General features: G+C 33.6%; 1 protein-coding gene across 2 annotated transcripts in view; it reads left to right on the top strand.

The window, feature by feature from the left end:
* The first annotated feature begins 125 nt into the window (after nucleotides 1–125).
* Nucleotides 126–12,476, top strand: part of LOC130903547 (dynein axonemal heavy chain 1-like) — a 79,298-nt gene continuing 66,947 nt past the window's right edge. For both annotated transcript variants that reach the window (XM_057815707.1, XM_057815706.1), the window contains exons 1-15: nucleotides 126–424; nucleotides 1,879–1,986; nucleotides 2,044–2,192; nucleotides 2,243–2,596; nucleotides 4,780–4,912; nucleotides 5,160–5,286; nucleotides 5,442–5,656; nucleotides 6,084–6,251; nucleotides 7,949–8,164; nucleotides 8,302–8,561; nucleotides 10,091–10,316; nucleotides 10,379–10,522; nucleotides 11,643–11,885; nucleotides 11,950–12,130; nucleotides 12,192–12,452. In XM_057815707.1, coding sequence (XP_057671690.1) covers nucleotides 161–424; nucleotides 1,879–1,986; nucleotides 2,044–2,192; nucleotides 2,243–2,596; nucleotides 4,780–4,912; nucleotides 5,160–5,286; nucleotides 5,442–5,656; nucleotides 6,084–6,251; nucleotides 7,949–8,164; nucleotides 8,302–8,561; nucleotides 10,091–10,316; nucleotides 10,379–10,522; nucleotides 11,643–11,885; nucleotides 11,950–12,130; nucleotides 12,192–12,452 — 3,049 coding nt within the window. In that variant the 5' untranslated portion in view covers nucleotides 126–160. The remainder of the gene's footprint in view (nucleotides 425–1,878; nucleotides 1,987–2,043; nucleotides 2,193–2,242; nucleotides 2,597–4,779; nucleotides 4,913–5,159; nucleotides 5,287–5,441; nucleotides 5,657–6,083; nucleotides 6,252–7,948; nucleotides 8,165–8,301; nucleotides 8,562–10,090; nucleotides 10,317–10,378; nucleotides 10,523–11,642; nucleotides 11,886–11,949; nucleotides 12,131–12,191; nucleotides 12,453–12,476) is intronic.

Here is a 12,476-nt window from a genome sequence, read left to right as displayed (position 1 = left end):
GCACTACTTCCCTTAATAGGCGAATTTTATGTTGGCATCTCTGTAATCGAATAGTCCATTTATTATTTCCTGTTGATGTACTATTTCCATAGGTAGCTTTCTTAAAACTCTTATTCATTCAAAATACATGTCATATTGACATTATTTGAATTAAACAAAAATGAGTGAATTTTTAAAAAGAAAAAAACTCAAACATGGTCTTCCCACTCGTGGATATTACGCGGAATTATTAACCGATTTATCTTATGAAAGCCGAATAAAAGCGATAACCGAACTTCCCGGCGCGTTGAAAAATACGAAATTAATATGGCAGATGAGAACGGAAAAACATACCCCTATTATACGATCTATGAATCCTCCCTTAAGAAGATCATTTTTAGCACCGGCCGAGAGATGGATGACGTTCGATGATGATAAAACTATAGTAAGAATAATATAGTACAATTCTGGTAACTGCACTTTAAAAATATAAATTTGTACTAGGGAAATAATTGATATCTATTAAATTATGTAAATCTTCGAAAAAATACCCTACCATAATAATTTAACCAATCCTAAATGATTTAAATAGAAAGAAATTATATACAACAGACTACAAGAGTGTTGACGTCACACACTGCCATTGAAGCGCGGGTCAGGGATCAATTTTCTCAAAGTTTTAACTACGTTCATGATTTTATATGTGATTTTTTCGTATTTTCTTTGATAAATTTTGTAAAAAAAATACCTTCTAGCATTAAACACATCACCATCTCATACAACAGTAAATTAATTAAACACTTTTTAAATAACTTTAAAGAGCACACACTACTTCACAAATTCTATTTGGAAAAGAAACTAAAACAATATGACGGCCGTGACGTCACGCTCCGTATTATTTTCTTATTTGTAACGTTGCCAGTTGTTTCATAATACGCAATGATTGAAAAGTAGACAACACGTTTTGCGTATATAAAACATTCATTTCTTTCTAATGAAATATACCCTAGCATATAAATAGACATGTAATTGTGAAAATATAATTGTAATATGAAATTTATTATCGGAAAATCGTATATATGTATAAAATCCTACAATTTTACATTTTTCTTTTATAGTAGTATGTACCTTTTTAATTGTAAGCGCGGCAACACTGTGTTACGTTTATATTTCACAGAACATGTTTTATATTTATATATTTAGCGTCTAACTTCATGCGATTCATCGAAGTAGGCGCGAAATTTGAATTATTTTTTAATACTATTTAATTCTATTGATATCTTATATTTGCTTGATTTTCATTGTAAAATTAGAAAATTTGTCATTAAAAGATACATGTGGGCGTTTTATATTTTGTATATAATCGCTTGTAAATTCATTATATGAAAGTAAATCAGTATTGTGCTTAGGTTTAATTTATATTTAATGAAAACATCAATACAGTGAGGGTATAAAGAGATAAAATTTTTCAATTAGATACAGAGAAAATACTAATTTTTTTTACTTTGTAAAAAATACATTTTTCGGTATCTTAATATATGTACAATTTTTTCAATTTATATTCATAATATAAAGTTGATTAGAAATTCTATTGAAATATTTAGAATTATACATGGTATTATCGAAAAATCGTACAGCGTTGTCAGATTAAGTATAATTTCTGATTTATTGTTACTTTTCTCTAAAACTATATTTTTGATTATTTTATTGGACCCGAAGAATCGTACAGCGTTGTCAGATTCAGTATAATTTCTGATTCATTGTTACTTTTCTCTAAAACTATATTTTTGATTATTTGATTGTATTTAAGAAGCAATTTGTTGTTTTCGTGACTCAATTACTGAAAACTATTGGCATATTCCAACTCTATTTCCACTATTGTTAATCGATATTTTCTAGAGCTTTCCTGTTGACACTTTCAAACCTAAAGTTCAACTACAACATAAAGTCAAACCTAAAACGCTTCCAAGAAGTGTTGCAATTGAAAGATGTCGACGTGAATATCAGGTAAAAGTTTATTTAAAAAAAAATCTGATGTATGAAATAATATTGTGCATATTTAAGAGTCAACATTTAAAAGATGTTTTAATGGAACACGATATATCTATGAGAGATTTAATACCTCCGGAATTATTGCAACAATATGCCGAAGATAGAACTTGGCTCAGTTTTTTACCTCTAGAATTATTCGACGACGAAGAATTCGACATAAGGTACAAACGCAAAAATATTATCGACAATCGTTATCAAACTCGAATTGTAGAACTCCCGAAAACTGGTTAGAGCACGGAATTATAGACAACGTGCGCCATTCCTTACCGGCCATAGCATTCGTACCAACAGTAACACAAATGACTTTAGAATCGAGTGAGAATTTGTCCTCGAAACATAAACTCTCTATAAATCCATTAGATTATTTGTATGCGTGGATTAATGTCGCTGTTATTGATTATAATCCTCAAACTAAACTTTGGCAAGTTATGACTTTAGATGGAACGCAAAGGATGTTGTCTTTGCACAGATTGTACATCATGTTTTACGCCGAGGATCCCGTAAATTTTGTTAATAGGATGAAAGAAGCTTTGAGATTGAAAACGGAAACGGAAAATTTAATAAGGTGATGTTATTTGACATATTTTCAAAGGGGTCTCCTTCGATATCTTTCAACTTTGTTTCATATAACTCGTATTGTATTATCACGAAACAGTTGTATCAACGTTGCTATTCCGATTTATTCGAACTACAACGTTGCCATTTCTCAACTGTAGACACTAGTAACCCTGTATATTTCTTATAAACATGGAACTGAACGAATCCATTACGAGCAGTCACTTAGACACATATTCTTTTAATTGATTTATGTTAAAAATATATCGATATCTCAAAAGGTTTGGGAAATATTCAATTTTTTATACAAGCATGTCAATTTTTTTTTGAAATTTTCGGGATTTTTTGACAACAAAGTTGAAAATACACATTTATATTGAGCGTATACGAAAAATCATTGAATATAATGTATTTTTTTCAGAAAAAACCTAATAGTTTGTAAATCAAATCCATAGTTTTCTGAGAAATCCAATTTTCATGTATTTCCTTCAATGTTCAAACTTTAATCATTTTTTTTTTCGACTAAATAATATCTTAATCTAGCTCCTCATATCAAAAAACCTTTTTGTACAGAAACTCAGCATAATCTGAAATAATTTCTATTTTATTTTCATAGCAAAGGAGTCCCCTTTGAAATCTGATATTTTTTTTCATAAATTTTAACTTTATGTTATAAAAATCGCTTTGTTTGATCACGGAAGGGCTATTGTATTTTTTTCTATGGTAATATCAACGTTCCTATTTCGATTATTTTGTATTACAACATTGCCAATGCACAGCTGTAGATACTACGAATTTTTAAAATGTTAATTTTCAAAAAAAATTACCTCAGCTTTTACCCTGTATATTTCTTAAAAATATAGAACTGAACGAATCCAATAAGAGCAGTCACTTAGACACATGTTCTTTCAATTGATTTGTGTTGAAAATATATCGATAGAAGGGTTTCGAAAATATTAAATTTTTTCTACAAGCATGTCCATTTTTTTCTATTTCCGTTTTTTTTTATATCAAAGTTAAAAATTTTTCTCAATTTTCCGACTATAATAATTTTTTTTCGGGCACCTGATGTCTTTTTCGAACTTCCCGTATTAAACAACTCCTTTGTACAGAGGTATGTCAAAATTTTTAACCAACTTTTTTTCGATATTTCAAAAGGCTTCGGAAATATTGAATTTTTTATACGAGCATGTCAGTTTTTTTTTATTTTTGGATTTTTCAGTTGGTATACTACCTATTTATATAGGCGAAACGACCCTTGGGAGACATGAGAAAGTACCGATTTTAATTTTCATTTCAAGTCCTGCCCTGCTTAATTTCTGATATATTTCCTACATAAAAAACACTCTATTTTACAGAAAAATGGGTTTTTTGGAGACTCTCCTAGGCAAATTTGATTTTTCTTATTTCTTTAATAAGTATTTCGTTAAATTGGGCTAAACCACTCATTGTATAAATCAAAAACATTTATTATGAACATACGATATAACATAGTTCACAGTTTAGGAGACAGATGGCGTGAACCAGGAAAGTATCAGCAACTATTTCCTTTATTATGTCAATATTTTTCAAGAAATGCATTTGTCCATTATAGTAAAAGTTAATCTTAATTAATTACCACCAATATCCATCAATTATGATTGCAAGGAATGATAATAATATAAACTAAATACCTATCTTTAACTCCTAATCGCACTTTAATTTTTATAGCAATAATTCGAATTATAATAGACATATATAGACATATAATAGACATTATACTGACTTTTACGTCTCTCATTTTGAATTTTCTACTGTCGAACTTAAATACTAAAATCACTAACAAAACAATTTTCCTAATAGAAAAACTAATTTTACTATTTTGTTTTAAGTTTTTAAGATGTTACACTTTTCTGGTGTATTATATATAATTTTTTTACGTTTATAATTTGTAATTAACAATTTCATCCATAATTCATATTAAAATATCAATAACTAACTTTAAATCAAGACATCGATTGATATAGATCTAATATTTCTTTCGCGCCATCACGTGTCTATTCAACTTTTTCGTTTCCAAGCTATTGATAGCTGTTTTGTGTACGAGGGAAGTAACGTTCTAGCCGGCAGCGTTGTCAGATTTTCGTATACATCGTAGAAAAATGTATTGCATAATTTGAAATTTATAAATAAATATTTACATAAATATTTTAGATATGAATTCTTTTTGGATTGTATATCGTTGGAGGGCGTCGACGAAATCGATTCGGTGCTTTTGGAAAAAATAACACTGTTTGCTTCTAGAGGCATGGGAAAAAAAGTAACCGGTACAGAATATTTTTCAAGGGTATGTGTATCAAATTAAAAAGTGACAAGTATTTTTGTCAACGGAAAATATTTTTTATTAAATAATGTTTAGATTTCAAATGTTATAGTGGAATTTAAATTAATAATAGTGGCAACACCGCGATAAACGAACATTATATTCATTCACGCCATTAAAATGTAACAAACTAAACATGAAATTAGTCAGTTTTGTTTACAGATTTATTCATGATTCTGTTATTTTAGTAAAACAGTTTTTGATTTTACAGTTAATATCAAATGTTCAGTTGAATCATAAAAGAGCTCTTGGATCTTTTGAATTTGCGAAAAATTTTAAAGATCAACACGATATCAAAAATTTGTGGATTCCACCTAAAGAAGAGGAAATGATACCAGGTTAGATTTTGATATAATTTTCATTTGGAATTTTATTTTAACAGGCCAATGTCGTTAAAATACACTGAGAAAAGTGATAAAATCTCATTTTCTATAATATTATACAACAAATTAGTTAGGTTAAGACCTCGATGTAATATTTATTTCGTTCCTAGAGCCCGTGATTACAGGAATAGTTGATTTTACGAAGATAAGAGATTATTTCAGATGGTATAATATATATGTATTACCAGAAACTTATAGGGCGATGTCGTACGTCAATGGGGAATGTATAAAAGTTGCTTCTATGTCTCTATTTACAGCCAATTACGGTTCTAAATACGTTTCCTTGGACGAATTTGAATCGATTCAAAATTTATCAACGAACGTGGTATGTAAAATTCATATTGTTACTTACAGGGGATTGAAATTAAAAATAAAACCGCCGTTATTTGAAAAAACAGAATGAAAAAACTTTCACATACTTCTAATGACAGATGACACATATTAGGTTGGTTGACTGGCACATAGATGGCGCAACTAATTGATACTTTTTAACGTCCTTGTATAGGAAAGCATGGACGAGTTATAACGTCCATTTGTAAGAGAGAGGACTTTGTGTTCTTTTCTATTCTCCCCTTTCAAGAAATTAATGGCACCCGCGCTTGTGCGAAGCGTCAGTCTCTTCTGTCATCACGTGGTCTCGCGCACTTCTCTTATTGGTGCCGCCATTAATTTTTTACTAAACAATCACGTGAACGACCGCTCGTGTCCGGACTTTATTATACTTTTGTATGAGACGTTTGAAAAAATTTCAGCTTCTGAAGCAGCTGCGAGGACCGTGGGTGGAAACGATAGTTTTCAATATAAGGATGTGTCTAGGTGATATCGGTAAAGGTTGGTTCGATATTAACGAAAAAATTTTCGAAACCTACGAAATATCCAAACTGAAACGTTTCATGGAATTGGTAAAGTTCAGGATGCAGGTAAGTAGTAAATACACACTCTCGACCACCACCAAACCTTAAAGAATGATTAATTTCAGTCTTCTTTATTGTCCATTTTCATTTCTCGATCTCTTACAAGTGAAAATGGAGTTAACGACTAGATTTGTTTGCCAATTTTCTATGAAACGTAAGATCTTGTACATTCAGCGTTTTTCTCGACTTCCATTACCAGACATTGTTTTCTGAAGTTTCTTGGATCTTCCAGAATCATCATTTGGTTCTCCGGTAGATGTCCTGATGAACCAAGAGGTGCTCATCGTTAGCTTCAAGCTGAAGCTTCTTGAATCTTCGACTTTTCGAATCTTCTCATCTTCTTGTCATCTACGATCTACAGAATCATCATTTGGTTCTCCGGTAGATGTCCTGATGAACCAAGAGGTGTTCATCGTTAGCTTCAAGCTGAAGCTTCTTGAATCTTCGACTTTTCGAATCTTCCCATCGTCATGTCATCTACGATCTACAGAATCATCATTTGATTCTCCGGTAGATGTCTTGATGAACCAAGAGATGTTCATCGTTAGCTTCAAGCTGAAGCTTCTTGAATTTTCGACCTTTCGAACCTTCTCTTTGAGACCTTGGTAAAACCATTTTGGAATGAATTCGAAGTACATAAAACCTTCATAATTCCACCAGACACACCTCAAGACTTTCCTTTCGAATCAAACTGTCTATACGACTGATTCTGGTAATTGTCCGCATTTATGGAGTATACATAGGTAACATATTATACAGGGCGTGTAAAAATAAAGACGTTACACTCTGCGGTGTTATGATTGGTTCTCTAATCGAGTGGGATAAAGAATACATATGTCCGCTTTCTTTTGAAGGGTTTTTTCTAATATTTAACAAAACCTTTTGAAATAACGACCATTTTAAATGCTTTTTTTTATAAAAATACGTCTGTAGGTATAGGATAAGTTTGTTTTCTCGAAATTCAGGTAGCTTGTTTTTAATTTAGTCGTCTCAGGTGTTATTTCGTCGCTTTTATCACACGTTTCCTGCGTCAATATCCGGAGATAGTTTAATTAAATCTCCATGGTAAGGATGGGAAATACGATGTATGTTGACTGGACAAATAGCTAAAATGAACATTATTGAATTATATGAACCAAACATAATAGTTTTTTCTCTCTCCAAGCACGTTTTATGAAAATATATGGGGGGTCGCTAATTTTGGGTACGGCTTTGTTTGTAAGATCAATTCACTCTTAATGCATTTGAACCAATTCTGATTGAGATACCTCCAAAATATGCGATTTAAACGTATCAATCGCTTCTTCAGGTGTAAGAAAACGTTAATCTGGATCTGCGAGAATAAGGAGGAATCACTGGGTGTCAAATAAGGACTGTACGGTGGATGATCTGTCAATTCGAATGTTCTGACTGTTCATAAATGTTTTTGATGAACTGATGTCTTCGTGATTGGTTTCTTTCGAACGCTTCTGGCAAACAAATGCTGGTGTATCATTCAGATTTGATCGTTCTATGATTCTCTAATGGAACGGTGACGAAATGTCCAGTTATTTCGAAAAAACACGAGACCATTTGCTTCTAAGTGCTTCGAGCATAGATCAATGATTCTTCGTCTGTCGAATATCGTATGATTTAACCCCTTTTTTTTTTATTTAAATATTTGTTTACGTTTTAATGTACCACGATAAATTTTATAATTCCAGCATACACTTCGTCTGTTAGTGGAAAATTCCATAAATACTTTTATAAATTTAGTGGAAACACCTTGTTTGACTTGTCTTCAAGTGGAAGACGACTACGAATGGGGTGCCGATTTAGTAAACAGTCCTTTTATATCGAAAACATCGCCATTATTCAGTTTGCAATTGAGGATGCAAGAAACTGGGGCTTATTATTCGACAACCCCGGAAAATTTTCAGGCAAGGAAATTTTTATAAATCGTTTAGCGTTAGGGAAACTATTATCTTTGAAACTTTCGATGAGTTCTGCTTTTACAATGAATTTAGGCTATTCATCTTTTTGGTTAATAGCGTTAATTAATTTCAACCATTTCCAGGTGGTGCTGTTGAAACTTTTCGACGAAGCTTTGAAACAAACTCACTTAATAAAACAAGTCCATCCTTATCTATTGGGAAATCTGCGTTTTCCCAAAGATCTTAATTTGTCTTCGGTCGGGTTATTAGCTACGGAAGTTTGCGATATCAGAAATCGTTTTATCGTAGCCTACGATCGAGCTATGATACCTTTGAAAGCTTATGCCGCTAAATACGATATGCACCTATCGCTGTTTAATATGGACGTCAACGAGTTTATAGAGTAAGTTATTTTTCATTAACTTCATTAACAAAAATTGGGGGTTGTTTTAGAAGGTATAATGCTATAATGCGAGGGCATGCAATATAGGCGATTGCGAAGCTCTAGTACTACATATCAGTCGGCGTTGTGTTACAGCCACGTAAACATGTCCGCCATTCTTGACATTCAGGGGTCAGTAGGCGTTGTGTTACAGCCTCGAAAACATGTCCGCCGATATTGATGCTCCCTCCAAGTGTGATTCGTTTTCTACAGGCTAAAGGTACTGCAGAGATCTATCGGAGATTGAATCGTGTGTAAGGGGAAAACTTGATGAGTGATGGTGTCGGAGGTTTAAAGATGGTCGTAATGATGTGCGTGGTGAAGGGAGCCAAGGACGCAAATCTGTCGTTTAAGATAACTTGGTTCAACGAGTTGACGAAGATGTTAAAGAAAACCGCAGATTCATCATTATTGCTTTATCTTTGACGGAATGTCCAGAAGTTTCAAGGTCTGTTTGGTACTCTAATTGAATTCATTAGCGGCAACTTTCTCATGTCTCAGGTTGAAAATATATCAGTGTTTTTACGTGAGTTGGCAGCGTGCATTGTCGCGTAATAGAAAACTTGTTTCGAGATCTGTTCAAGTGGAATGATCTTATGAACCACGTCGTAGCTGTCAAAGTACCAGAATAGCGTCGTTTCCATTTGCGATCTTCTTATTTCTTAATTGGATCGGACACTCAAGGACGTTGATGGAAGTTCCCTAGAGAAGACTGTCGCTTAAGCAGGAACAAGAGCTGCAAAACAATCATTATGAAGCACAGCTACGCTACTAACTTATGTTAGTTTTTGATGTTGGAACTTCTCATCTTCTTACACGTATATACACTAACACTATTATGAAATATTTCACGATCTAACAAATTGATTAACCTCCAGTTAATATATGGGATGCAACAGAATGGACTCTACCCTTATATTTATACTTGACGTTTTTGTACTGGTTCGTTATAAGCCTTGAAATAGATGAGAATGCGTTTAGTAGAGCGAGGTCACGAAAAATAATTTTCATTGAAAGAATCTTCAGTTATAACAAGCATTCTTGAAAGGAGTGCGGTTGTTAATCCTCTCCACATTTTGATATGATGGAGCCACGATACCTCTCTTTCCTCTATTTTTCCTTTTATCAAGAGTCTCAGATGTATTGTTCTAGTACGTTTAATCATGTCCTGCGCATCACGTTCTCTTCACATTCTAATCATTCGATAGCTCTTAAAAAAATCACGCTAAAAGACCTTAGTTAGTGTACCAAAATGCGTTGATTGTATTCAAGAAGACTTAATTGGTCATAATTTTGGAATATATTCAGATCAAAACGTGTCACGGAAACTGTTCCAGGAAGCCGTTGACGAGATTCATTGTTTCACTTCGACTTTATGTCGTTTGGGGTCACTGCGGGAGTTTGTGTTTATAAATGACACTTCGCCAACGCGGGCGCGAGCGTGAAAGTTTATAATTCGTCGTTAATCGCGTTGTTTTTATCTTTTACAGACAATACAAACAAGAACAGCATACAGCTTACGAAGTAAAAGAAGAAGTATCTAATCAATATAGACTCAAATCTAGTTTAGAATCTTCTATACCGATTATAATTTTTATCGGACCTTTTCACATATCTGTAGATTATTTGAGAAATCATTTGATTAATAAACGACAAGATATTATTAATAAAATGCTCGACGCTTTCGCCGAAAGGATGAAACAACTTGTTGAAGAGGTAAGCGTTTTTATGAAATTAGAATATTTATGAAAATGATTGAAAAAAATTATTTTATCAAGGTTTTATACGAATATCAAAAAATAATGAACAAACTAGCAGAAAAACCCGATAGCATAGAACGCGTATACGAAATGAGGGATTGGATAGAAACGATACCGATGACTTTGCGACAACTGGACGATACGACAAGAAGATATGTGATGGTGATTTGAACTCTCATTTATTTTGAAATCGAAATTGGGAACTACAGAAATCGATCGAACGCGAAAAATACGGGGTCGAAAAGATCCGTTCTAATCAATAAACATTGTACATTCCTTTTAATTTTTGTGCCTAGTTGCCCTAATGGTTCAAATATGAACCAGTTCTGAAGGTTCCTTCCTGTGTAGGAGGGCAGCTGCCGTCCACAAGGACAAGAATTATCTGTTATCGATAGTTCCGTTCCATTTACGCACTTTCACCACCTCTTCGGAAGCTTTCAATGAACCAAATAAATACTAGTCGCATGACGATAAATCGGGACTATATCGAGGGTATTACAGTGTTTTCTAACTCGATTCTTCTAGCGTTTCCATCGTATGCGATCTGGCATCGTCTTGCAGCAATATCCCACTACGGATTGGAATATCACGTCATTTTGATCTGTAAACAAGTTTCGACGTGTTTTTTAGGAATTTACTGTAATACTGCGTGTTCACACTTCGTTTTCCAGTGAGCGAATTAACCTCAATTACTTCACTTATGTTCCAAAATACGGTACACAACACACTTTTCGCTGATAGCGGTTTTAACTGGCGCGTCTTCGTTTCTTCATAGAGACGCACGCGTTTAGTCTTCTGCAACCACATCAATCTTCCAAAATGAGTTTGTTTACAGTGCTTGGTAAAATTAGTTCTAGGGGCTGCGTGTTTGTCACTAGTTTTCGGAAATCGGAGCGCTATTTATGCACTTGAGTCTTGGAGAGGCACTTCGATCAAAAAACGAAGAGATTAATCTGTCGGCAAACAGACACTGATACATCCTCCTCGAGCGACGATACGCGGTCTCAGGCGTTTCGTAACAGACCAGTTCAATCACTTCCACGACAACATGAATCGACACTCAGAATCATTGAACTACTTTTTTACGATAATCTTGGGTGTTCTTAAATCGATAGTCAATCTAATATCGACTCTGTAGAGGTTTTCCTGTGAGATCTAGTTTTTTCTTCAATAAATGAATATCTGGGGTTGATTCTGTGGAAGAATCAATTGAGACTTGAGTTTCGGCCCTGTATTTTGAGCGTCCTGTGAATTTTAGATTAAGTTCCCTATATTTGTTTAGGAATACGAAATATTAGACTCTTTCAAATATTCTTTACAAAACGAAGACTTCGCTAACAAATGGACCGCCATTGGATGGCCTTTAAAAGTTCAACAGGAAGCTGAATTGATAGAATTATTCTTGAAGGAAGAAGAGGAACGTTTCTATAAAATACAATTAACGGACGAATTTAATCTACAAGATAAGATCGAAACGTTCACGGCGCAAGTAGTTCAAATGTCCCAATTGAAAGATTTCAGTAAGGTACTTTAATTTCGGCTATTTATTGATTTATTATTCCATCGATTCTTATTTATACGCCTATTAGACCCACGACATTGCTTTGGACATGAGGAGATTATGGAAATCGATGAAAGAAGCCCAAGAATTAGGTCAACTGTTAAATCAACGACAAAAGCTGTTCGGCGTCCCGGTCATCCCCTGGGACAATCTGATTAAGTTAATGAAAGAATTTGAACCTTATAAGAATCTATGGGGAGCTGCTTCAGGTATGTTTGATGAATAAATACGCGAAAAAAACTCCCTGATACGAATTTTGAATTTTCGTAGATTGGTTAAGGTCCCACGAGATGTGGTTGGATAATCCGATAGTTCAGATAGACGCGGAAGCTATAGAAACTACCGTTAGCGATATGTACAAGTTAATGTCGAGGTCAATAAGGACATTCGCCGAGGTTCCGGCGATGCAAAGCATCGCTATGGAAATTAAGAATCGAATAGAAGAATTCAAACCTAACGTACCGTTACTTTTGGCTCTGAAAAATCCCGGAATGAAAGAGAGACATTGGGAACAATTTGCCGAAGAAACTGGTGAGGTGACGGATATCTTTTCGA

This window comes from Diorhabda carinulata, chromosome 2 (assembly GCF_026250575.1).
Source record: "Diorhabda carinulata isolate Delta chromosome 2, icDioCari1.1, whole genome shotgun sequence".
NCBI lineage: Eukaryota > Metazoa > Arthropoda > Insecta > Coleoptera > Chrysomelidae > Diorhabda > Diorhabda carinulata.
This window is presented reverse-complemented; position numbering and strand designations above follow the sequence as displayed.